This window comes from Aptenodytes patagonicus, chromosome W (genome assembly GCF_965638725.1).
Source record: "Aptenodytes patagonicus chromosome W, bAptPat1.pri.cur, whole genome shotgun sequence".
In the NCBI taxonomy this organism is placed as follows: domain Eukaryota; kingdom Metazoa; phylum Chordata; class Aves; order Sphenisciformes; family Spheniscidae; genus Aptenodytes; species Aptenodytes patagonicus.
The window spans coordinates 39546641-39572033 of NC_134981.1; the positions used below are offsets into that span (position 1 = coordinate 39546641).

General features: G+C 42.8%; 1 protein-coding gene across 3 annotated transcripts; it reads left to right on the plus strand.

The window, feature by feature from the left end:
* Positions 1-3176: 3176 nt before the first annotated feature.
* Positions 3177-25144, plus strand: LOC143172102 (protein fem-1 homolog C-like). 3 transcript variants are annotated; one of them, XM_076361355.1, is made up of 3 exons: positions 3177-3210; positions 4242-4965; positions 23404-25144. In XM_076361355.1, exons 2-3 carry the CDS (start codon positions 4422-4424, stop codon positions 24711-24713), a joined length of 1854 nt encoding a protein of 617 aa, XP_076217470.1. In that variant the 5' UTR covers positions 3177-3210; positions 4242-4421; the 3' UTR covers positions 24714-25144. The 3 variants fall into 3 exon arrangements, with proteins under 3 accessions (XP_076217470.1, XP_076217468.1, XP_076217469.1); XM_076361353.1 differs by lacking the exon at positions 3177-3210 and adding an exon at positions 3261-3369; XM_076361354.1 differs by lacking the exon at positions 3177-3210 and having other exon boundaries at positions 4231-4965.
* The last annotated feature ends 249 nt before the right edge of the window (positions 25145-25393 follow it).

The window sequence follows — 25393 nt, forward strand, 5'->3', positions numbered from 1 at the left end:
TGAGGGCTTTTGCCCCTTTTCCAATCGCTTTGTCAATGCCCCCTTCCCTGGAAAGGGATCCCAGCTGCTTGGCTTCCCTACCCTCTAATTCCAGGCTACTGGCCCCGTTATCCCAGCATCGGAGCAGCCACGTGACAATGTGCTCGCCTGGACGACGACTGAAATCTTTTCCTATATCTCGCGGCTCACTCAGGGATAGGGATCGGGTGGTTACCATCTCATTTATGGGTTCTGCCTCTTCCTGCTCCTGTTCTCATGATGGCCCTGGTTCATCTTCATCCCTTACTAAACGACTTGATTTTCTTGTGTATTTCTTCTTGTGTATAGGGGCGACTGATACCGGCACGGGATGGTTCTCTGGTTCAGCCACAGTGCCTGTCGCTGGGGTTTGAGTAGCCACAATGCCTGTCGTGGGGGTTGGAGTAGCCGCAGTGCCTGTCGTGGGGGTTGGAGTAGCCGCAGTGCCTGTCGCCGGGATTGATCTCTGCATGGTATTCTTAAATAATTGTTTAACCTTAAACAAGATCACGACCTGAACCACATTCAGGAGACAGAGCAATAGGACCATGCTGGTTTGAACATCCCAAGGATATTCAAAATTCTCAAGAGCTGTTGTAACTCGCCTGAAGGAGAAAGGGAAGGTGAAGGAACGGGGGAAAGGTGAAGGAGCTGCCTGGCGGAAAAGGACCTGGGGGTATTGGTCGACAGCCGGCTGAACATGAGCCGGCAGTGTGCCCAGGCGGCCAAGAAGGCCAATGGCATCCTGGCCTGTATCAGAAATAGTGTGGCCAGCAGGAGTAGGGAAGTGATCGTGCCCCTGTACTCGGCAGTGGTGAGGCCGCACCTCGAATACTGTGTTCAGTTTTGGGCCCCTCACTACAAGAAGGATGTTGAGGTGCTGGAGCGTGTCCAGAGAAGGGCAACGAGGCTGGTGAGGGGTCTGGAGAACAAGTCTTATGAGGAGCGGCTGAGGGAACTGGGGTTGTTGAGCCTGGAGAAAAGGAGGCTGAGGGGAGACCTCATCGCTCTCTACAACTACCTGAAAGGAGGTTGTAGCGAGGTGGGTGTCGGTCTCTTCTCCCAAGTAACTAGCGATAGGATGAGAGGAAATGGCCTCAAGTTGCGCCAGGGGAAGTTTAGATTGGACGTGAGGAAAAATGTCTTTACTGAAAGAGCGGTTAAACATTGGAACAGGCTGCCCAGGGAAGTGGTTGAGTCCCCATCCCTGGAAGTATTTAAAAGACGTGTAGATGAGGCGCTTAGGGACATGGTTTAGTGGGCATGGTGGTGTTGGGTTGACGGTTGGACTCGATGATCTTAGAGGTCTTTTCCAACCTTAATGATTCTATGACTCTATGATTCTATGAAAGTGCCCCCCCCATCTCCCCCATAGATTGGTTCCCCGAGGAGAAAAGGTAAAAGGTGTAATTATTAATAGTTTCCAAAGAGTGGCTCCCGAGGTACGGAGATGACGGCAATGCTGAGTACAAATACAGAAGTACAAATACAAAAATTATTCTCACGACCAATAATTTTATCACATCATAAACCAGCAGTGTTACACAGTGCAGCAAAATGATATCCTTGATCCAGCTGCCAGAGGTGATAGACAGCACAACAGGGAACATATACAGCAAGCAAGGTGTTACATAACACAACTTTGAGAGCAAGCACGACAACTTTGAGAGCAAGTACGACAACTTTGAGAGTAAATTAATCAACATTGTGACCAGCGACTGTTAAACCAATACGATGAATGCTTATAACAAATTTGCCTTAACACGCTCTGGTCAGATCTGTCGTTATCTCAACCCTTCGTGCCCCACGTTGGGCGCCAAAAGGACTGTTGTGGTTTAACCCGGCAGGCAGGTAAACACCACACAGCTGTTCGCTCACTCCCCCTCCACCCCCAGTGGGATGGGGGAGAGAATGGGGGGGGGGGGGGAAAAGTAAAATTCGTGGGTTGAGATAAAGACAGTTTAACAGGACAGAAAAGGAAGGGAAAATAATAATAATAATAATGATGATAAAAGAATATACAAAACAAGTGATGCACAATGCAATTGCTCACCACCCGCCGACCGATGCCCAGCCAGTTCCTGAGCAGCGGTCACACCCCTCCCCCGGCCAACTCCCCCCAGTTTGTATACTGAGCATGACGTCACATGGTATGGAATGCCCCTTTGGCCAGTTTGGGTCAGCTGTCCTGGCTGTGCCCCCTCCCAGCTTCTTGTGCACCTCCAGCCTTCTCAGTCGGTAGAGCATGGGAAGCTGAAAAGTCCTTGACTAGTGTGAGCGCTACTTAGCAACAACTAAAACATCGGTGTGTTATCAACATTATTCTCATCCTTAATCCAAAACACAGCACTGTACCAGCTACTAGGAAGAAAATTAACTCTATCCCAGCCAAAACCAGGACACAAGGGCATTGGGGCTCCCATCCCTCCCCACAGGCACAGCAAGGCACTGGAGCCCCCACGCCAGCCCCTCACCCTGGCCTACATCACGGGTGAGCAGGGAAGGTCTGCCTACGAGCTGCAGGCGCTGCAGGCCTTCATGGCCGCCCCTCCCACTAAATGAAGGAGCATCTAATTACCCCCTTCAATTCAGCAGGAAACCGATCTATTTCTGAGGAGGAAACACCCACTTTTCTTTCTCCAGACTGGGCAGTTTTTGCATCCCTCTGCAAGGGATGGGTTTATTGCCCGGAGCTGCTGAGCAGTTCCACACATGGCCGGCCATGAGGGTTTTCCTCCTGCAGCCCTGCGGGGTTTTGCTGCTCTCCACGGAAGCGCCCCTCCCCCGGTACCGAGCGCCCCCGCTGTCCCCTCACCCCTACGACATCCCTCCCCGCCGGTGCACGCACCGTTGTAGCGCTGCTCCGCCCTTTGTTTTATTCTAGATAAAGGAAAATAAGGCACGGGCTGGGGAAAAGGAAATCCCCTACCTGGTCCCCACACACCACAGCTAAACAAAACCTACCTCCCCGCTGCGTTCTGCCAGCCCACCCGCGCTGTAGCGGAGGGCGGTGCGGGGGGGCTCGCCCGCCCCCCTAGCGGACAGCTACCGCATCGCCACCGCCCGCCAGCACCGCCCCGCTCTCAGCGTAGCTTGAGCGGCGGCGTAGTCCCACCCCTCGCCCTGCTCCGAGTGGCTGGCGGCGCTCAGGCGTGTTTCTCATTGGGCCTGGCGGCGGCCAGGATATGCTTGGTAGGTTCTGCTGTGCCCGGGTGCAGGGCTGGTGGTGGAGGCTAGTCGCTGTGGGGACCGGTCTGTCGCGGAGGAGCTGGATGGAGTGCGGGAGGCGGCGGCGGGCGCTTCCGTGTGAGGGTGGCTTCGGCGGGAGAGAGCCGGTGGCGTCCTGGGAAGGTAGCCCGCACCCTCGGGTCCTTCCTCACCGACGTGTTCTCTGTGGGCGGCGGCGGTGCTGCTGCTGCTGCTGCCGCCTCTCCGGCTCCGGGCAGGCGGTGGAGGCCGCCCTGTCGCAGCGGTCGTGTGGGGAGCGGCTCTGAAGGAGCTGGGAAGGGGTTTTGGGGGACCCTGGGGTGGTATGGGGGGGTTGCCCAGAGGTGGGGGGCGGGTGGTTGTTGGACTGGGGTGGAAAAGAGGGGGGCGATCTGAAGGGAGGCATCGGGTGATAATCCTGGGGGGGTAGGCGGCTTTGGGGTGGGAGGCAAATATAGCGTGGTCTTGAAGGAGGAGATTTGTAGGTCGGGGGGGCCTTTGGGCAGGCTGAGGGTGGTTGTGGTGGAAGGGCAAGTTTAGGGTTTCGGCGGTGTCTGATACTAAATCAAACGACTGTGGCAAGGACGTGTTTTGTCTTTCCGGTCAGGCTCTGAATTTGCTCCCTTGCCAGTAGGGTGGAGGTAGCACAGGGGCGCGTGTGTCTGTGAGCGTGGGGCTCCGCAGAGGACCTGAGGGGACTGGGGGGGGGGCTAATGGTTCTTTGCTTAGGCTGTGCTTAAAAGCAGAATTTGATACAAGTGTACGGTTTGTTATGTTGTGAGGGGAAAGTGTTTTCCTGCAAATGGTATGGATAACGCACTGCTAGGATCAGGCTTCCTGCTCAACATCTTCCCTTAAGGGACACTGTGCAGTCCAGGGAAGTCCCACGGAAGGCAGCTGGATGTTGGTGCACCACAACCAGTGTTTTGTTTGAGTATAGCTGTAGAAAAATATAATTGTATATACTTATTTGAGAAGTAGAAGGTAAAAACATTCAGAATTATTTTCTTTTGCAGAGTTATCAAGTGCAGCCTGTGCTTTGTCAGGACCTCGTTCAGAGTCTCCATGTTGTCCCATCTGCCTGATCTGAGAAAAAGTTGGGGACACTCTGTTTGGGCTGTGTGTTTCTAATAAGCTTTTGTTTGTGACTGAAAAAGGCAGGTGTGTAGTCTGTACCTCTATTTCTTGAAGGATAAATGGATCTAAAGACAGCAGCGTTCAATGCAGCTCGTGATGGCAAGCTGCGGCTCCTTTCCAAGTTACTGGCAAGCAAAACCAGAGAAGAGGTGGCCTTACTAATGTCAGAAAAAACCAATGGTGCCACACCACTTTTGATGGCAGCCCGTTATGGGCACGTTGACATGGTGGAATACTTGTTGGACTATTGCTCTGCTTCTATAGAAATTGGTGGTTCGGTTAATTTTGATGGTGAGACTATTGAGGGAGCTCCGCCATTATGGGCAGCATCAGCCGCTGGCCACTTGAAGGTGGTTCAGTGTCTGTTAGACCACGGTGCATCTGTCAACAACACAACTCTAACAAATTCAACTCCGCTTAGAGCTGCCTGTTTTGATGGTCACCTGGAAATAGTAAAATATCTCGTGGAGCACAAAGCAGACTTGGAAGTATCAAACCGTCATGGGCATACATGCTTGATGATATCATGTTACAAAGGCCACAAAGAAATTGCTCAGTATTTACTTGAAAAAGGAGCTGATGTTAACAGAAAAAGTGTTAAAGGTAAGTTCATAGTTTCATTTTTCCTTGTAGTAAATAGGGGTGAAGTTACTCGTGTTCTTTAGGAGACTGACATCCAAAAATATTCCTCTAGTCTCATAATGTTGAATGTGTTTTCCAGTAAGAGATGAAGTGTATTTAGCTATGTTTTTACAAGTTTTTTCAGCATACTCATTTAATACTGGCTATAAAATGTAATTCTAAATTGATACGTTTTAATCTAAAGACTTTGCATTTATGCATGTGCAAAAAGCTAATTGACTTTTGCTGAGAACTCCTATTTGTAGCAGGTTTGTGTAGTTACACAATATATGAGCATATATTGTGTAAAATTTAGGATGTTTTTCATGCTGTTTCTTAACAAACCAAATATGCTGTACATAAAATTTGCCTGTGCCACTAAGACTAGAATTAGGTGGACCTCTTATTCTAATTGCTGGCTTTTGTTACATCTCAAACTTGTATGTGAATATGATATTGGCCTAAAAAGCATATTGATTATTGCAGGTTATGGTTAACTTTTTAGCTCATTGAGCCAGGATTGTGTCTCGGCAGCTTATTTTTTTATATATGTTTATTAATAATAAATCTGCTAATAAATCTTTCTGTAGCATAATACTTCAGCTTCCCTCTTCTGGCTAATTAAAATTTTAACAGTATAATATACTTCAAGTATATTTTGACAGAAAAACCTGTAGTGCCTAGCTTACTGCGCAATATTGTTAAATGTCAAATATGAGAGTAATCTCTGAAAAAGCTGTTCAGTTAAATATGCCTTTTTTTCTGCAAGTCATGGAGTTACATGGGTTTAATATTAAAGAAAGCTAAACTAAAAATTTGTCATAGAGGTGGGCAGAGTAAAATAAATCTTTAAGGATTTAAGGTTGCCTATGAATCATGGACTGACTTGTGATAAGATAAAAATGTCATGTTTCTAGACTGGGTTCTTGGAATAACAAGCTAAATATAAAATATACATTATTTCTGGTTTAAAAGTCATCCCTTTATATGGTAGGTGTGAACAGAGCAGAGCTGCTAAATATCTGATGTAACAGGAAAAAAAATAAATCTGTGGATCTCTTATTCCTCATTTTTGTGTCAGTGGAGTAGGCTTTAATTTACTCATCCTTATTATTCACTTTACTAGTGCATTTATTTTATTTTTATTTATTGTTTAAATGACTGAATGGCAGCCGCGCACTCCTGAGGGTTTCCTCGCTGCTCTCAGGTGGTTTTGTGTGGTGGTTTTGTTTTGTTTTTTTTTTTATTATCATCTTAATTCCTTCCTCTCTCTGCTTCCTTCAGTTTGTGTGACTTGCAACTTAGGCATATGAGCAAAACTTCCTAAGGTATTAACTGATGCTTATTTTTTAATAATAATAATAAAATGTTGGATTGGATATGTTTTAGCTCATAAAAATTCATTTTATCTTTTGGACTACAGTGTGTACAAATGCATGTGTGTGCATATATCTATTGGTCAAGTATGGACTGCCTTTTTGTGTTTGGAAACAAATGCTCCTCTCTGATATGACATGAGCGTACTTTTTTGGCATCACAAAGCAGTCTGGTCTCTGAAGTTATTAAATAAGCAGTGACAAACTAAAGGAGGAGAGAAAGAAAGTGCTATAAACCCTGAAAGTCAGCTGTGGAAAGGCAGAAGAACTGAGCAAAACTGGTAGCCTTAAATATTACAACAGTATGGGTGTTGCAGTGGCTGAGGCTCAACAACTAACCTTCTGAACTTTGTTTTGCAAGAATGCTCACTAGCTATTAATTTAAAAACGAATGTTTCTAATAGGATTCATTCTACAGCGTCATATTCCACCTCAAAGTCTCTGTCTATTACTTTCAGTTTCTACTCCTCCCTGTTGTCTAACAACTCTCTTGACAGAGTAGGGGTGCTTGTGGTAGGGAGATGAAGAGAACTTAAAAGCGCTCTGCTCGAGTAGTTAAAGTTGTTGCTATCCTTGTATCTAAACTAGACCCCTTTCTGGGCCATTCATGGAGAAGCCTACTGCTCTGTGAAAGATGCAAAAGCTTTAGCTACTGTCAATTTTGCTGCATTTTAAAATATAAAGCTTTTCATAAGAACAAAACTAATGTAGTTTTACTACGTTTGGAAAAATGCTGTTATGGGAGACTACTAGAGGTTCTCTTCCAGGTATTCTTGAAACCAGGGAAAGAGTGAGAGGGTAAAATTACTCGAACTATCTCTTAGGCTTTTCCAGTAGATTTTCTTATTGTAAGATAGGACTTTATTCACATTTAAAAAATGGGGAGAATTCTAGAGCTGGGAAAAATGTGAAAACATGTTTTCAGGTATTGACAGTTCCAGGGAGAAATCCAAATACTTGGAGATGACAAAATAGGTAAGTTCACAGAGATCTAAAAGCCAGGATGACAACTGAGGCAGGGGTATAAAAGAGTAGTTTAGAAACATGCAATTAAGTCCTGCTTCTAAAATACAGACATAATCCAGCAACTGTGTTTTGGACTACTAAAACTCAGAATGCAGATGTTCTGGAAGGAGAGTTGTGGAAGTGCAAAAGTACAGCTAGGATATGATTTCTGAGTCTGATTCAGGTAGGATACTACGCTGGGGTAAAGTATGGGTCTAGCACCATCTATCAGGAGATGATAGTGAAGGAGGAGGTAACAAGATGTTTGGGGTTAGACAAGTGCTATACTGCAAAAGATGGTCAATAGTTTTGAATTTAAAATATGAGTGTTTAGTCGTCTCTGTTCTTGCCACTGTTTTACAGATCTGACTTTTACAGTTTCCCCAAACTTTTATGAAGAACATATGAGCCACAGAAATGGAAACAAAGGATTTTCTTAATACTTTGTCACATGAACAGTGCAAGTGAGGAAAAAAAGTGATAAACAGGATAAGAAAACTCTTCTTTTTTTCTTTTAGAATTGTGGAAAACAGCAAAGATACCTGTAGAATTAAAGACTTTTTTAGAAAAGCAGAAAGTAGGTAAAGCGATGCTTCCAGTGTGAGTTAATTCGGCATTGTCTTCCTAATTCGGAGGCTTTTCCAGTACGTTACTCCTGGTTTGAGAAGGTGCAGGTTAAAACTAACAGGGCTTGATATATTTCACTGGTATGAAACAGGTCTTGAATAGCAAATTAGTTTGGTGGTTTTTTTTTTTTAAATAAGAGCAAAAAAAAAAAAAGCTTTTCTTAATTTGCTCTTAAAATAAGGAATAGTACGGATAATACTGTAGTAGCAGAAACCTGAGTTTTTTCATGAGGAGGAAGAACCCTAGAATGAGGTACAGACCACCTACCCATGTGCTCGGATCAGGAGGAACATTCTGCGTTTTGGCTGCATGCAGTTTTCTATTCTGCTGCATTGTGAAGCCTGCCAATGATTTGTAGTTAAAGGATAGTGCTCCCTTACAGTGTTAATAGACTTCTGGAGTCTTGGGCAGTGTTTTGCTGATGTGTTTCTGTGCAGTCTTCTTTTGGCTAGTCAGTGTTTGTGTGGGGGTGGGGGAGATGCTTGCTCTTGTAATTCAAGTGATAGCAGTCTTTGCTGGGCCTCGAAATTATGGATTTGGGCTTTGTTGGTGATCTACCTGGGGCTGTATTTGTTGGAATTGGATTTTCTACTTAAAATTCATTTAATTTCCACAACAGAGATGTTTCGCATGCAAACCATTTTAAAGGGATGTTACACCTCTAGTCTAACTCCAGACAGAATACTTGGATCTTGCACTTTGAGAAACTGCAATGCATGTTTTGATACTTTGTGTTATGCTTTATCCCTTCTCCATCGGACCTGCTCTAATAATGGCGGTTCATTCCCTTCCTTTCTGTAATTAAGAAGTTAAACTATAGATAAAGTACGCAAGCTCTGATAGCCTGGATGGTGTGTACATAATGGCGTAGGGAATAAGGACTCTTTTTTTCCAAAAATAATTACTTGAAAGGCAGATTTTTTTTTTTTTTTCTGAATGTGGCTTGTAACTCTTTCCGTTGCTGAGTTGCTTGGAATGTGGTCTCTTTCTCATCAAGATGATATTCCTGGGTTTCACTGATGGTCTTTACTACCTCTGTCTCCTTTCAGTTGTTAACAGACACATCTGCTAGCCAAAAGACTAATTTTCCCCCCCTTCCAAGTATTAGAAAATTTAAGAACTGCTGGATTAGGCATTCATTTAGGTATCTCTTGAGATCTGCACAGGAACGTTTGGTTGGAAACCCTATTTTTTTGTTGTCTATCATACTCCATACTGCCATAAAAGTTAGAGGGAATCATGTATTTTGAAAATGCAAAATAATGCTATGACTTCAAGTCTTGTTGTTCTTACTGCACCATAGCTAATGGTATTTATTTGATCATAATGGCTTTGTAAAATAATGTGGAGGATGAGGCTTGTTCAGTTTACTTGCTCGTTTTGGAAAGTTTAGAAGTATACAGACCTCAGTCTCCGAGTACCTTATCAAGGTTATACACATAGTAGTACTATATCAAGGACTAGCACTATTTCAGTGTTATCATTTATGTGGGAGACTGAAAAGCATAATACTCAAACCTGCGGTGGGGGTGTGTGTGTGTGTGTAAATTTTTTTTTTTTTTTACAGACTTGGCAGACCCAGAAGTAGGGGGATTATATGGATGCGTGCTCTTTGCTGTATGACCAGTTGTCGTGGTTTAACTTCAGTCGGCAACTAAGCACCACGCAGCTGCTCGCTCACTCCCCCCCACCCGGTGGGATGGGGGAGAGAATTGGAAGAGCACAAGTTAGAAAAACTCGTGGGTTGAGATAAAAACAGTTTAATAATTGAAATAAAATGATAATAATAATATGATAATAATACACAAAGCAAGTGATGCACAGTACAATTGCTCACCACCCGCCGACCGATGCCCAGCCAGTCCCCGAGCAGCGGCCCCCCCGGCCAGCTTTCCCCAGTTTATGTACTGAGCATGACGTCACATGGTATGGAATGTCCCTTTGGCCAGTTTGGCTGTGCCCCCTCCCAGCTTCTTGTGCACCTTCAGCCTTCTCAGTCGGTAGAACATGGGAAGCTGAAAAGTCCTTGGCTAGTGTAAGCATTACCTAGCAACAACTAAAACATGGGTGCGTTATCAACTTTGTTCTCATCCTAAATCCAAAACACTGTACCAGCTACTAGGAAGGAAATTAACTCTATCCCTGCCGAAACCAGGACAATATCCACCCCTTATTCTATACCATCTGCGTCATGCTCAAGTCTCATATTTTCCAGTACATTTTCATTAATCACCACCCCTTTATATATATATATACACACACACACACACACAGAGATGTCATTCCCTTAGTCTTTGGGCCATCCCTCTAAAATGTTTGGTGAGTTCATTTAGTCCATGACTTTGGGCTCCATCTGTCATAATAATCTTTCAGGGCAGGAAAAATGGAGATGGTATGTGGTGTTGGATTGTTCCATGTTGAAGTCAGTTCTGGTACCATCATCACTGTGCTTTGCTTGGTTTCACTGAAGTTATTCTTCATTAGTCTGGGTGATTCTTATTGTAATAACATTAGTATGGCATATAATATTATTAGTATATCTGTGTATTATTAGTATAACTATTATAACTATAATTAGTACTTAACATCACATAATTCAGATCATTGGCTATTCTCACCCAAAATCAAATCCCCTTGAGGTACACATCGGACTTCCCCATCCTCCCGCATTATCCACCAAGTGCACCCAGGTCCTTGAGCAAAAGCAATCCCATGGATGGGTCTGCCTCTGCCTGAGGCAGGAATAACCCAGACTGTCTTCCCCAGCATATTTTTTATGTGCACTACAGGGACTTTATTCCCATCTACAGTACGTAAAAGTTCTGACTGGGCAGGGCCTGCTCGATTGGCAGATCCCCTAGTGTTGACTAACCAGGTGGCCTTTGCTAAATGCGTATCCCAATGTTTGAACGTCCCGCCACCCATTGCTCTCAGCATAGTCTTTAACAGTCCATTGTATCGTTCAATTTTCCCAGAGGCTGGTGCATGATAGGGGATGTGATACACCCACTCAATGCCGTGCTCTTTGGCCCAGGTGTCTATGAGGTTGTTTCGGAAATGAGTCCCATTGTCTGACTCAATTCTTTCTGGGGTGCCATGTCGCCATAGGACTTGCTTTTCAAGGCCCAGGATAGTGTTCCGGGCGGTGGCATGGGGCACGGGATATGTTTCCAGCCATCCGGTGGTTGCCTCCACCATTGTAAGCACGTGGCGCTTGCCTTGGCGGGTTTGTGGGAGTGTGATATAATCGATCTGCCAGGCCTCCCCATATTTATATTTCAGCCATCGTCCTCCATACCAAAAAGGCTTTAACCGCTTGGCTTGTTTGATTGCAGCGCATGTTTTGCATTCATGGATAACCTGGGCTATAGTGTCCATGGTCAAGTCCACCCCTCGATCACGAGCCCATCTGTATGTTGCATCTCTTCCTTGGTGGCCTGAGGTGTCATGGGCCCACCGAGCTAGAAATAATTCACCCTTTTGTTGCCAGTCCAGATCCACCTGAGCCACTTCAATCTTAGCAGCCTGATCCACCTGCTGGTTATTTTGATGTTCTTCAGTGGCCCGACTCTTGGGTACGTGAGCATCTACGTGACGGACTTTTACAACCAGGTTCTCCACCCGGGCAGCAATATCTTGCCACAATGCGGCAGCCCAGATGGGTTTGCCTCTGCGCTGCCAGTTGCTCTGCTTCCATTGCTGCAACCACCCCCACAGGGCATTTGCCACCATCCATGAGTCAGTACAGAGATAGAGCACTGGCCACTTTTCTCGGTCAGCAATGTCTAAAGCCAGCTGGATGGCCTTTACTTCTGCAAATTGGCTCGATTCACCTTCTCCTTCAGCAGTTTCTACAACTTGTCGCATAGGACTCCATACAGCAGCTTTCCACCTCCGATGCTTTCCCACAAGACAACAGGACCCATCAGTGAACAGGGCATATTGCTTCTCATTTTCTGGCAGTTCATTATACATTGGGGCCTCTTCAGCACGCGTTACCTCCTCCTCTGGCAATATTCCAAAATCTTTGCCCTCTGGCCAATCCATGATCACTTCCAGGATTCCTGGGCGACTGGGGTTTCCTATTCGAGCCCATTGTGTGATCAGTGCGACCCACTTACTCCATGTAGCATCAGTTGCATGATGTGTACAGGGGACCCTCCCTCTGAACATCCAGCCTAGCACTGGCAGTCGGGGTGCCAGGAGGAGCTGTGCTTCAGTGCCGGTCACTTCTGAAGCAGCTCGAACCCCTTCATATGCTGCTAATATCTCTTTTTCAGTTGGAGTATAGCGGGCCTCGGATCCTCTGTATCCCCGACTCCAAAACCCTAGGGGTCGACCTCAAGTCTCCCCTGGTGCTTTCTGCCAGAGGCTCCAGGTAGGGCCATTCTCCCCGGCTGCGGTATAGAGCACATTTTTTACCTCTTGCCCTGCCCGGACTGGCCCCAGGGCTACTGCATGAACTATCTCCCGTTTAATTTGTTCAAAAGCTTGTCGTTGCTCAGGGCCCCATTTGAAATCGTTCTTCTTCCGGGTCACTTGATAGAGAGGGTTTACAATCAGACTGTAATTTGGAATGTGCATTCTCCAAAAACCCACGACGCCTAAGAAAGCTTGTGTTTCCTTTTTGCTACTTGGTGGAGACATGGCTGTTATTTTGTTGATCACATCCATTGGGATCTGACGACGTCCATCTTGCCATTTTATTCCTAAAAATTGGATCTCCTGTGCAGGTCCCTTGACCTTACTTTGTTTTATGGCAAAACCGGCCTTCAGCAGGATTTGGACTATTTCCTTCCCTTTTTCAAAAACTTCTCCTGCTGTGCTGCCCCACACGATGATGTCATCAATGTACTGCAGGTGTTCCGGAGCTCCACCCTGTTCCAGTGCAGTCTGGATTAGTCCATGGCAAATGGTAGGGCTGTGTTTCCACCCCTGGGGCAGTCGGTTCCAGGTGTACTGAACGCCCCTCCAAGTGAAAGCAAACTGTGGCCTGTACTCTGCTGCCAAAGGGATGGAGAAAAACGCATTAGCAATATCAACTGTGGCATACCACTTGGCTGCCTTTGATTCCAGTTCGTATTGAAGTTCTAGCATGTCTGGCACAGCAGCACTCAGCGGTGGCGTGACTTCATTTAGGCCACGATAGTCTACTGTTAGTCTCCACTCTCCATTAGACTTCCGCACTGGCCATATGGGACTGTTAAAGGGTGAGCGGGTCTTGCTGATCACTCCTTGGCTCTCCAGTCGACGAATCAGCTTATGGATGGGAATCAGGGAGTCTCGGTTGGTGCGATATTGCCGCCGGTGCACTGTGGTGGTAGCAATTGGCACTTGTTGGTCTTCGACCTTCAGCAACCCCACAACAGAGGGGTCCTCCGAAAGACCAGGCAAGGTGGACAGCTGTTTAATTTCCTCCATCTCCAAGGCAGCTATACCAAAAGCCCACCGGTACCCTTTTGGGTCCTTGAAATACCCTCTCCTGAGGTAGTCTATGCCAAGGATGCACGGAGCCTCTGGGCCAGTCACAATGGGGTGCTTCTGCCACCCGTTCCCAGTTAAACTCACTTCGGCTTCCAATACAGTTAGCTGTTGGGATCCCCCCGTCACCCCAGAAATACAGATGGGTTCTGCCCCTATATATCTTGATGGCATTAGGGTACACTGTGCACCGGTGTCTACCAGAGCCTTATACTTCTGTGGGTCTGACGTGCCAGGCCACCGAATCCACACAGTCCAGTAAACCCGGTTGTCCCTTTCCTCCCCCTGGCTGGAGGCAGGGCCCCTCTAATCCTCATCACAGTACTCATTTCTCATTTCTTGTACGTACGGGTCAGAAGTTTCTTCATTAAGATCAAGAGTAAGATCAGCCCTTCTACCCTGTCTGGGGAACTGCCCGCTGGAAACTGGAGCAGCAATTTTCCTGGAAGAACCTCTTTCTGTGATTGTTTTCCCTTGCAATTCGCATACCCGTGCCCCTAGGGCTGCGGTAGGTTTCCCATCCCACTTCCTCATGTCCTCTCCGTGGTCACGCAGATAAAACCATAGGGTGCCCCGTGGCGTGTACCCTTTATATTCTCTCTCTTGAGCAAAAGAACGCTTACTTCTAATAGCCGAGATACTGGTCCATACAGGTGGGGAGTAGGACCTATCCTCTCTGAGTTGCTGGATCTCCCGGGACAGTTTTTCGGACAGTTTCTCCACAGCCGAGACGAGGGAGGAAGAAAGACTTTCCTCGTATTGCCGGAGTTGACTAGCCAATTCATCCACTGTTTGTTCCTCTCCATCTTTCCAGGTCATCACTGCCAATGAATTGGCGTATGACGATGGTGAGCTCCTTATAAACTTCCGCCACATGGGTCGTGTGCACTTGACTTCGTCTGGATCTTTGGATAGTTGTTCATTGTTCAGGTCATCATAAATCACCTCCAGCACAGCTAATTCTCTCAGAAACTGGATACCCTTCTCCATGGTGGCCCACTTGCTTGGGCGACATATGACATCTTCCTTAAAGGGATACCTTTCCTTCACGCTTGACAAGAGTCGCCTCCAAAGGCTGAGGATACGTGTCCCTTTTCCAATTGCTTTATCAATGCCCCCTTCCCTAGAAAGGGATCCCAGCTGCTTGGCTTCCCTACCCTCTAATTCCAGGCTACTGGCCCCATTATCCCAGCATCGGAGCAGCCAGGTGACAATATGCTCACCTGCACGACGGCTGAAATCTTTTCGTATATCTCGCAGCTCACTCAGGGATAGAGATCGGGTGGTCACTGCCTCGTTTATGAGTTCTTCCTCTTCCTCCTCCCCGATCAGCGGCCGGCTCTCCTCCTCCCGTTCTCGTGATGGCCCTTCTCCAGGGTAGTCGTACAGTTCTTCCTCCGGTTCCCTTTTAGAAGAAGCTTCTTCCTCCCTTACTAAACGAGCCGACTTCCGCTTCCAAAATTTCTTCTTGTGTACAGGGGCGACTGATACCAGCACAGGCTGGTTCTTTGGTTCAGCCACAGGGCCTGTTGCCGGGGTTGGAGTGGCCGCAGTGCAAGTGCATGTCACCGGAGTCCGAGTAGCCGCAGGGCCTGTTGCTGGGGTCTGAGTGGCTGCACAGCCTGTCGCTGGGGTCGGAGTGGCCGCAGGGCGCGTCGTTTTACTGTCAGAGCCAGAGACCTTCCCTTCCCTTTGAGGGCACTGAATGGTGTTGAACAGGGCTCGGTAGGCATGGGCCAGGCCCCAGCACGTTGCAATGAGCTGCATCTCTCTGGAGTTGCCAGGGTGACAGCATACTTTTTCCAAATATTCTACTAACTTTTCAGGATTCTGCACTTGCTCAGGGGTGAAGTTCCAAAACACTGGGGGTGCCCATTGGCCTAGGTACTTGCCCATCTTGTCCCACACACCCTGCCACTCATAATTATTCAGCCTTGGGGCAGATCTCTGGATGATATTCTTAAATTGCTTACCAACTTTAGACAAAACCGAAACAGTATTCCCAAGAAGTATTAATAGAAGTATCTTAACTGCCCAAGGATGTTCAAAATACTGAAAAATTACTGTAATGAAGGAGGAAACATTATAGAAGAAGGTAGTGACCCTGCCATTCTGTATTTCCTCCGTAAAAAAACTCTCAGAAAAGTTACTGCAATTGCTAGTTGTCTCCACGAAATGATCTCCGTGGTACAGTAACGGCTTCATTGCGAAGTTTACATACCACACTAACGTCAAGGTCAATGTTCTGAAAACAAACCTCACAAGCGAGACATTACTATTCACTGCAGACCACAGCAAACTGCAAAACCCAACACCAATCTTTAACATGTACAGCAGGAAAAAGAGCGCGATGCAGATTATACAAATCAATATCGAGAACAGAGAAACCAACATTGTGACCCACAACTACTAACAGATATAAGTTCTTTAATACACTCCGGTTAACCTGTTATTATCTCAAACCCTTCGAGCCCCACGTTGGGCGCCAAAAAGGACTGTCGTGGTTTAACTTCAGTCGGCAACTAAGCACCACGCAGCCGCTCGCTCACTCCCCCCCACCCGGTGGGATGGGGGAGAGAATTGGAAGAGCACAAGTTAGAAAAACTCGTGGGTTGAGATAAAAACAGTTTAATAATTGAAATAAAATGATAATAATAATAATATGATAATAATACACAAAGCAAGTGATGCACAGTACAATTGCTCACCACCCGCCGACCGATGCCCAGCCAGTCCCCGAGCAGCGGCCCCCCCGGCCAGCTTTCCCCAGTTTATGTACTGAGCATGACGTCACATGGTATGGAATGTCCCTTTGGCCAGTTTGGCTGTGCCCCCTCCCAGCTTCTTGTGCACCTTCAGCCTTCTCAGTCGGTAGAACATGGGAAGCTGAAAAGTCCTTGGCTAGTGTAAGCATTACCTAGCAACAACTAAAACATGGGTGCGTTATCAACTTTGTTCTCATCCTAAATCCAAAACACTGTACCAGCTACTAGAAAAGAAATTAACTCTATCCCTGCCGAAACCAGGACACCAGTGTGGTTTAGTATACATGAAACATAATTAAGCTTCCCTTGCAGTAAACATCAAGGAATCTGACAGATTTGTTCTCTTCTGAGGTGTGTGTTGTTTTTTTTTTTTTTCTTGTCTGCTTGCCAAGATTCATTTTGGAAAAAACAAGAAAAAAAATTTTTTTTAAAAAATTCTAAACACTCTTCCCTTGTGAATAAAGGCCTTGTTCTAAAAGTGTTTTGTGTCTGTTTTGTTTGGATTGTTTGGGGTTTTTTTCCTTTTTTTGGATGATATTACATAATGCTCTGCACTGCAATTTGTAGATATTTTGTGTGTGATGTTATGTGAAACTGAACTTCAGTACGAATGTCTGTAAATAAAATAACGAAAGAAGGTACAGTTTAAAGGAATAAATTATTGAATTTCAGATGCAAAAAATAGTTCCTGTTGAAATTAAATGATTCACAAAATTTTATACATCATTGCCACTTTGTATTATTAATCTTGATAATATGAGTTATCATTAAGTACTTTTGTGACCAAGGGAACAATTATTCCGTTACAGAACATGGAACTACTTATGGAGGTTAATAGTTCTTTGCAATTTTTACTTAATCTGTCTTTAAAAGGAAGGCATACCTTTAGTTTTCCTTTGTCATGTGTACTAAGTGTAGAGATGTAAAACAGTTTTCTTTTGCGCTGCCTATATTTGTATGTATGTATCAATAAGCTGCTAGAAGACTTATTTTCTTCAAGTGCTCTGCATAAAAAAAATATTAAAAAATTCAGTGTTTTATGAACAACTTCACTTTATGAAGGTGATTAATTTCATCTGTGAGGCTGCAAAAATATATGCATGTGGTTTATTTTAAACATATGAAGAAAAAATTATTTAATTTCAAGGATTGACCAGTGTGTAAATTCCAGCAGCTGAGTGTGTATTTTCAGGAAGAGATCTTTGGTATGATATCACACTGCTATCATATTTTAAAAATCAAATTTTAAATTTAAAAAGTTTTGCTCTCCAGAAATTTGATTAAGCATTTTGCAAATCTTAGGAAGTCGATGTAGTTAATATCGGTTGCAAATCAAGCCAAATCTCTTTGTGTCGCTGCTTCACTTTCTTTCCTCCCCATGTCACAAGCTACCAGCCTATTTTGAGAATAATTTGCTTCTGACATAGAAAGACACAACCTCATTATAAATGTGAATCTCCCTAGATGAGCTGCTTTTTTTTTTTTTTTTTGTAAGACTGAATAGTTAGGGAATCAGTTCTGTGATACATGAAGCATTTGTGTAATGTTCATACTACCCCTGTTAAAGTAGGACTATAATGAAAGAATGAAACATGAAACTATGACATCAGTTTAACATTTTTTTTTTTCCCTAACATGTCTTTGAGTTTTGGATTATTCCATTTTGTTCCTGTTTTTAATTAGAGAACATTATTAGGTAGTACGAATAGTAGAGTTTTATATAGATAGAAAACAGTATTAACAATGCAATATACTGCAATATAACAGTACCTACTTCTCTAGCAGAGAAGTGCTATGACTAGCATAATATTTCCAGTCCAATTTTGTTCTTGTGCAAGATTGAGAAGTTTCTCACAGTGTTGTAATATTAGCTAGCTTCTACATGTGATCAAATTCCAGCAGCTCACTTAAGAATTAGAAATGGATTAAGAAAACTTAATGAAGTCTGCTTTGAAATAATCATCCTTAACTTAAAGAATGCTTAAAAAATTTGACCAACATCTCTCTCTGTGTTTCTCTTAGCTGCTTATCAAAGAGAATTACTTTCAAAGGGCGTTTGCTTTTCAGCCTGTTTCCTCTTTAATACAGCAGTAGATGTAACGCTGATTTTAATTTCTTACTAAAGAAAGAATTTGTTACAAAAATTGGATTGACTTAACTGCAGAATTGCATAGATAGTGTTCAGGCACTGTTTATTCCTGTCACTGTAGACGATAGAGTGTTTTTGAAGTGGATAATAGTTGATTTGCCATCCTTATATTTGAACAGTTGAATTTATGAGTAACATGTGGAACATAGCCTTGATATCTAACTCAAGGTCTAACTGCCACGTCCTCTTAAATTCTTCTTCAAATTTAACACTTGATAATTGCTAGGTAGATGGCTGGAATTCTTGTTATTTCTTAAGGTTGGGTTTTATGTGTGTGGGTGGTGGGGTTTTTTGTTTGTTTTAAGTTGGCAGCTCTATATCCATCTATCAGCCCATGTCCACTTTTAGTTTATGGAAGCTTGTATTCTTATAATATTTCCTTCCTGCTATAGTTGTGAAGCAACTGTAAGAACTTTGGTGTTACTAGTGCATTTTGATTTGTCTTTAATATGCTTTTATGTTATGACTTTTTTTAATACCTTGAAAATATTGACTTGAAGGTAGAAAATAGAGGATTGTGAATGATAACATCTAAAGATGAAATAGTTGTGACCTAAGGATGACTCTAGTATTTTAACGAGTACAGTATGGTCTGTAATAAAAAAAAAAAAACCTCTCAAAAATGTTTTATTTTTTAAATCAACTAACACCTCAAATATAACTTAATCTATGTACAGTAATATTTTGAAATTTAAATGTTAAAGTTAAATTTGCCCAGCTAACACAAGATTCTGACATACATTGGTGCAAACACTTGTAGTTCTGAATCTTTTTCATCCCAGGCCATGTCTAGATTGGCATTGGAATTGGCACCCTCCAAAAGACCTTTCTAGTGTTTCAGAGCTCTGCTTTGAGTGAGGCAGTATGGACTTGAATACACCCTAAACTGGCTACATCAACTGGTGGCTCAGCCTAAACCCAGATGGATCTGGTTTTGGCTTCATCACTGAGTGTTCTAGAAGTGCAGATGGCCCGAGGAGCCAGTCGGTATTTACTTCTGGTTTGACAGCTATAGTTAAGTTTTAACTAGACTTTCTCCAGCACAGCAAGATGACTTTTATAATGTGTCTGTGTATTGGCAAGCTGGTTTTGTGTATTTGTCTGCTTTTGATCTCTTTCCATCTTAGGAATTTAAAGGTCTCGTGCTTGTCAATCTGGAGGTATGAACAGTTTTCCATAATAAAGAAAGAAGGAATTATAGTTAATAAACTACAGTTGACAAACCAAACTTTTAATCCACCTAAATTTGGAAAAATATCTGTTCCTGTGATTGGAAATTTTATTGGTCTCGGTAGAAGCTGCAGTGTGACCAGCCCAGTTTATAGGCGAAGCTCCTGTCACTGACTTAACGCTCCATTAGTGACAAAGATTGCCTAGGGTATTTGAGACTGAAAATCACTTCCTATTAAGACCTGGTTTTAGTTTCATGAGTCTTGATCTAACAGATAATTTTGGGTGCCACTTTGTGTGGGGTGTCTTCCTCAGCTTACTTTTTTTGCAAGTGATAGTAAAGTAGTTGGCCACTATTCAAAAATGTATTGGAAAAAGAACATTTAGCAAGTTAAGCTCACTGTATGTTAATAAACAATCTAATGTTTTGTGGGTTGGGTTTTTTTCCTGTGGGTTGGTTTTTGGGGTGTTTTTTGTGGGTTGGTTGTGGTTTGGTTTTTTGGGGTTTTTGTTTTTTTTTTTTTTAAATGTTTGGAACTTGCACTTAAATTGTTTGAGGGGACAAAATGTGATCACAGCTCCTGTTCTACTATAATTGTAAAAACCTGTTAACCTTTAGTCATAATCTTTTGAAAATAGCTTTTTGCACACCTTTGGTATGAATTTGATTAGTGTGGTAGCTAAATTCTTATTATCCAGTGTGCTTGGATTGAGACTCGGTTTGTCTTGAATAACTACTGTTCTTTCTTACCACTGTCTTTCTGGTTACTGGAATTGAGAGCAATAAGCGAGTCTTGAAATGTGCTGTCAATTCTTCCTCTGATGGTCCACAAGCAAGTTTGAGGAAGAAGCAGCAGATTAATTTACACGTAAAGTTTCAGGAAGAGAAAGTGAGGAGGGGAGTGGTTGGAATACTGGCAGGGGAACAGAGGCAAAATGTTCTGTGCCCATTAGAACACTTCCATCTAAATAGACCTTGAGTTTCTACATCCTTCTGCTGTATACTATTTCCCTTATAGACAGATTTTTTTTTTTTTTAATATAATTGTGCTTGTGCTTCTCCTGCAGACTTGGAATACTCCTTCAGTCTGTCTGCTTTTCCAGGAATCTGGGAAGGGGGATGTAAGAAGGGAGGAATGTAAGAAAGGGTAAAGGTTCTTGCAGTTCTCGGTGGAAGTAGCAGCTTCTATTCTCTCTTAGAAGTGGTGTGGATTTGTTTATTCAGGATGTTGAGAGTCAGGTATTTTCTATATGTCAGTCTTTGGCCTGTGTAAAATAAAGTTAATATTTTAATGCAGTTCAAGAGGTCACAGAGCAGGGTCTATGGGGAGTTCATTTCTAGCCATCCAGGTGGCTTGAAGTGTAAGTTGGAATATTCTCTTGGAAATGCTTAAACAGCTTTTTCAGTTTGGATGTTTTGAACCTCTTGGGAAATGGGCACTGAAAGACCCATTCTGCAGTGCTCCACTACCTTGTGTGGAGCTCCGGTTGAAGATCTCTTCCTAGCTGAGGGCTTTATGATGATACATAAAATGCATCTGACTTCATTTTTTCAGTGTCTATACCATAAAAAAAACCATTATCTTATTTCTTAAACTGTCAGCAAAGATGCCAAGAACTAACAAGACGTGAAAGCTGAACTAAGAGTTTTAGATGATACAGTGGTATCAATTTAGGGGTTTTTTTTCTTATTATTTTTTTAAAGCCAAGTTAAACTTATGTGTTCAGTTTGTGTCCATGGGGAAGTTGTGCTGGTTAAATCCACTCAGATTCTAAACCTGTTTTCTACCGTTGCAAAATAGGTCTTCTCTAGATAGCTGTCTTACTTGACTCAAAAGATAGGATAGAGTCTTTTTTTTTTTTTTTCTTGTAGGTAGATTTATACATGTACCAACTTCAAATATTTTTGTATTTGAATTTAGCCTATTTAAGACAGCATGAACAATACTTTCTGGGCAGAAAGAATTTGTTAATGGTAAGCCTTTACCTCCATCTTATTTTCAGTGTATTTCAATGCAATGGTCAGCTTTTTAGACAAACCTCAGGCATGCTTTAGGGACTGATTTGAGTTTTACTGGCTAAACACTCTAATATAAAGAGTGAACTGCACATTCTAGAGATCAGAGCCTGGGGGAGGGGGGGAGTACATTAGATTTACCTTCATACGTTTTCTTAAGTTGTTGAGATCAGGAGGTTGTATACCTACAAAAATGCACTTTTCCCAAACATCAGATGAAGATTTCAAGACTACTGCTTTGCTTCTCTACCTACTTCAGTTCTGTTATAGATCTAGAAATACAGCAGCAAAGCCCACTACAAATCAGTGTCCTGTTGGCATAGAAAAAAGCCTGCCAAAAATGCAAATGAGGAAGTTTTAGGAAGCTTTCTGAACTTTTAAAAAGCCAAATCAGATGACTATGAATGTACAGAATCCTTGGAAAAGGAGGTCTCGCTTGAGAATGTGGAAACTTGCTGATGGTGTAACAGATACTGATGATCTGATGGCCAGTAAACCAGAATTTGCAAGGCTAGTGGTATAAGACACTTTAGTTGGGGGGGTAGAATTCTTACATGGGTTTTCTGTTAATTATTTTCATGTTAATGTAGTGGGAGGCTGAAAAGTTGGTATGCCTGAATCTGTAGTATATATGAAAAAGAAGCTAGATTTAAATTGTGTAGTTTTAAAAGCAATCAACCACACAAGAGGCTTTATTATGTTGGGGGGGAGTTATTGGTTGTCCATCTTCCTGTCTCCCCCAGTGAAATACTCATATATGATCTTAAGCAAAACTTTCTTCTACTTGAAGCATAGTAGTTAAATATTTAACTGTGGTGTTCAGTGTTTTCTTTTTGATTTGCTGCAAATATGTTTTTTCAGTCAGGTGGCACTAGTGCTTGCTGGAAATTTTACCATGTAGTGTGAGTGCCACCTGAATGCCTTTAGCATGACATTGTATGTTCTCTTAATGAGAAATAATCTTAATGTAAGTAAGACTTATAAGACAAATGGCTGCATGCTGTGCATTGAAGGCATTGTTTGTGTGGTTTTGTTTTCTTTTTGTTTGTTTGGTTTGTTTTGTCATGTTTGTTTTTTGTTTGGGTTGTCTTTTTTTTTTTGCTTTTGGGAATCCTGAGCAGAGGGGTTAATGTGGGACTTCAGAATAAAGACCTAATAAAGTACTAAGAATAGCTTGTCTGTGTGTATACATAGGCTTGACAAAATAAGCAGGTCCCTCAGAATATTCTGGCAGTCTCTGAGGCCCCAGCTGAGATGAAGGGCCTGTTGTGATGAGTTGTATTTACCTTTGTGTACAACTATTAACTTGGAACACTTTAATCAAAGGCTTTGGATGAAAGAGAGAGGAAAGAGGTACAGTGTAGAGGTGAGCAATGCCAATGTTGAGTTAGCACAGCTTTAATTTTTATACAGATTTTTTTTTTTTTATCGTGGATGGAGATAGGGAGGAAGGAAGGAAATTTGACAAGGTAAGAGGGGAAAATATAACCACTTAAGATGGCAAGCTTAGGTTTCTGTTTTATACTTGAAAGCAGATACAAAATTGCTCATGTAGTAGAGAATTCTGGTTTAAGTTTTGAATAATGAGACATAAGTGTCCTTATCTGTTTAATTCTTTTGGGTAATAATGTCAAGCATTTTGAGTTGTATAACTGCCTGGTAGCCTTGATGTTTTAATCAGGTTTTGAATGTTTTAACTTGTTATTTAAGCCTTTCATAGTCTGTAGATGTCAAAACAGATTTTATTTTTATTTTTTTAACTATTAGTGTGGTGATATTTGGACTATAATTTGATTACGATTTATGTAATTGTTTTTCTCCTTTTGCTAGGAAACACTGCGTTACATGACTGTGCAGAATCTGGAAGTTTAGAGATCATGAAGATGCTTCTCAAGTATTGTGCTAAGATGGAAAAGGATGGCTATGGAATGACTCCCCTTCTGTCAGCCAGTGTGACAGGCCACACAAATATTGTGGACTTTCTGACCCAACATGAACAGACCAGTAAAATAGAATGTATAAATGCTCTGGAACTTCTAGGAGCAACATTCGTGGACAAAAAGAGAGATCTGCTTGGCGCTTTGAAATACTGGAAGCGAGCTATGGACATGAGATACAATGATAGGACTAGTATTCTGAACAAACCTGTGCCACAAACACTAATTATGGCCTATGATTATGCTAAAGAGGTAAACAGCTCAGAAGAGCTAGAAAATCTTATTGCAGATCCTGATGAGATGAGAATGCAAGCACTATTAATTAGAGAACGTATTCTTGGTCCTTCTCACCCAGATACATCCTACTATATTAGATATAGAGGTGCTGTCTATGCAGACTCTGGAAACTTTAAGCGATGCATCAACTTATGGAAATATGCTTTGGACATGCAGCAGAGCAATCTAGATCCACTGAGCCCTATGACAGCCAGCAGTTTACTATCATTTGCTGAACTCTTCTCCTTCATGCTGCAGGACAGGGCAAAAGGCCTGCTAGGCACTACTATTACATTTGATGATCTCATGGGTATACTGTACAAAAGTGTTCTCGAAATAGAGCGGGCCATGAAACAAATCCAGTACCCTCCTGATCCAATACAGCTGAACAAAGCCCTTTCTATCATTTTGCATTTCATTTGCTTGTTGGAAAAAGTACCGTGCAGCTCAGAACAGGAGCATTTTAAGAAACAGACTATTTACAAGTTTCTTAAGCTTCAGCCTAGAGGGAAGAATAACTTCAGTCCACTTCACCTTGCTGTTGACAAGAATACTACATGTGTGGGTCGCTACCCAGTTTGTAAATTCCCCTCTCTACAAGTTACTACTATCCTGGTGGAATGTGGTGCTAATATAAATGTCAGAGACTCTGATAACAACAGTCCTTTACATATTGCTGCACTGAACAACCATCCAGGCATCATGAATTTTCTTATCAAGTCAGGTTCACACTTTGATGCCACAAACTCACATAAACAAACTGCTAGTGATTTGCTGGATGAGAAGAAAATAGCAAAAAACTTAATCCAGCCTATAAATCATACTACGTTGCAGTGTCTTGCTGCTCGTGTTATAGTGAATCATAACATATGTTATGCAGGGCACATCCCTGAAAAACTAGAGAAATTTGTTTTGCTCCATAGATAATAGTGTGCAGTCCCAGAGTGCTGTTGTTGAAGCGTGACTTGGTGACAATGTTTTTCTTGAGCACTGTTGTAATATACCAGTATTCCCTTAGTTTGCTTCATCTTGCTGTCATTGGCTAAAGCGTTGTTAGCATCGCATCTGCAGAGTTGGTTAACCAATATTTGAATATGCCATATATTATATTTTGTGGATTATTTAGAAATGTAGTGCCATATTTAGACTCTTGAAATTGTTTGCCAAAGGCTTGTCTGTTCTGGTCTTATTTGCCTGTTGGGTGTTTAGGACTGAGTTGAATATTTTCCACTGATGCCTTTTTACTACAACTGTTGTGTAGATTTTATACAGTTGGAGGGTCATCTTTTTTGGTTTTGCTTGAGCATTTCTACTCTTACTCTATTCTTTTTCTATGGACTTATTAAACTGTGCAAGTTGTATAGACTTGTTAACACTTGCAACTACCATAAGTGCTTTTTATCTTCTCTATGCACTGACTTAAATGTGACTGTTGTGTGTGAACATATTTCTATGCAGCAGTTGGCCAATTTCAACTTAAATGTCCATTTTGATTTGCAGTTTTGTTTGGAGCTCTTTTTGAGAATGCTGCCTTTGTAGCATGACAAATTTTGGAGCTACATATCACCTTTCTGAGCTGGGGTTTAACTTTTTTATTCTAGCTGTAA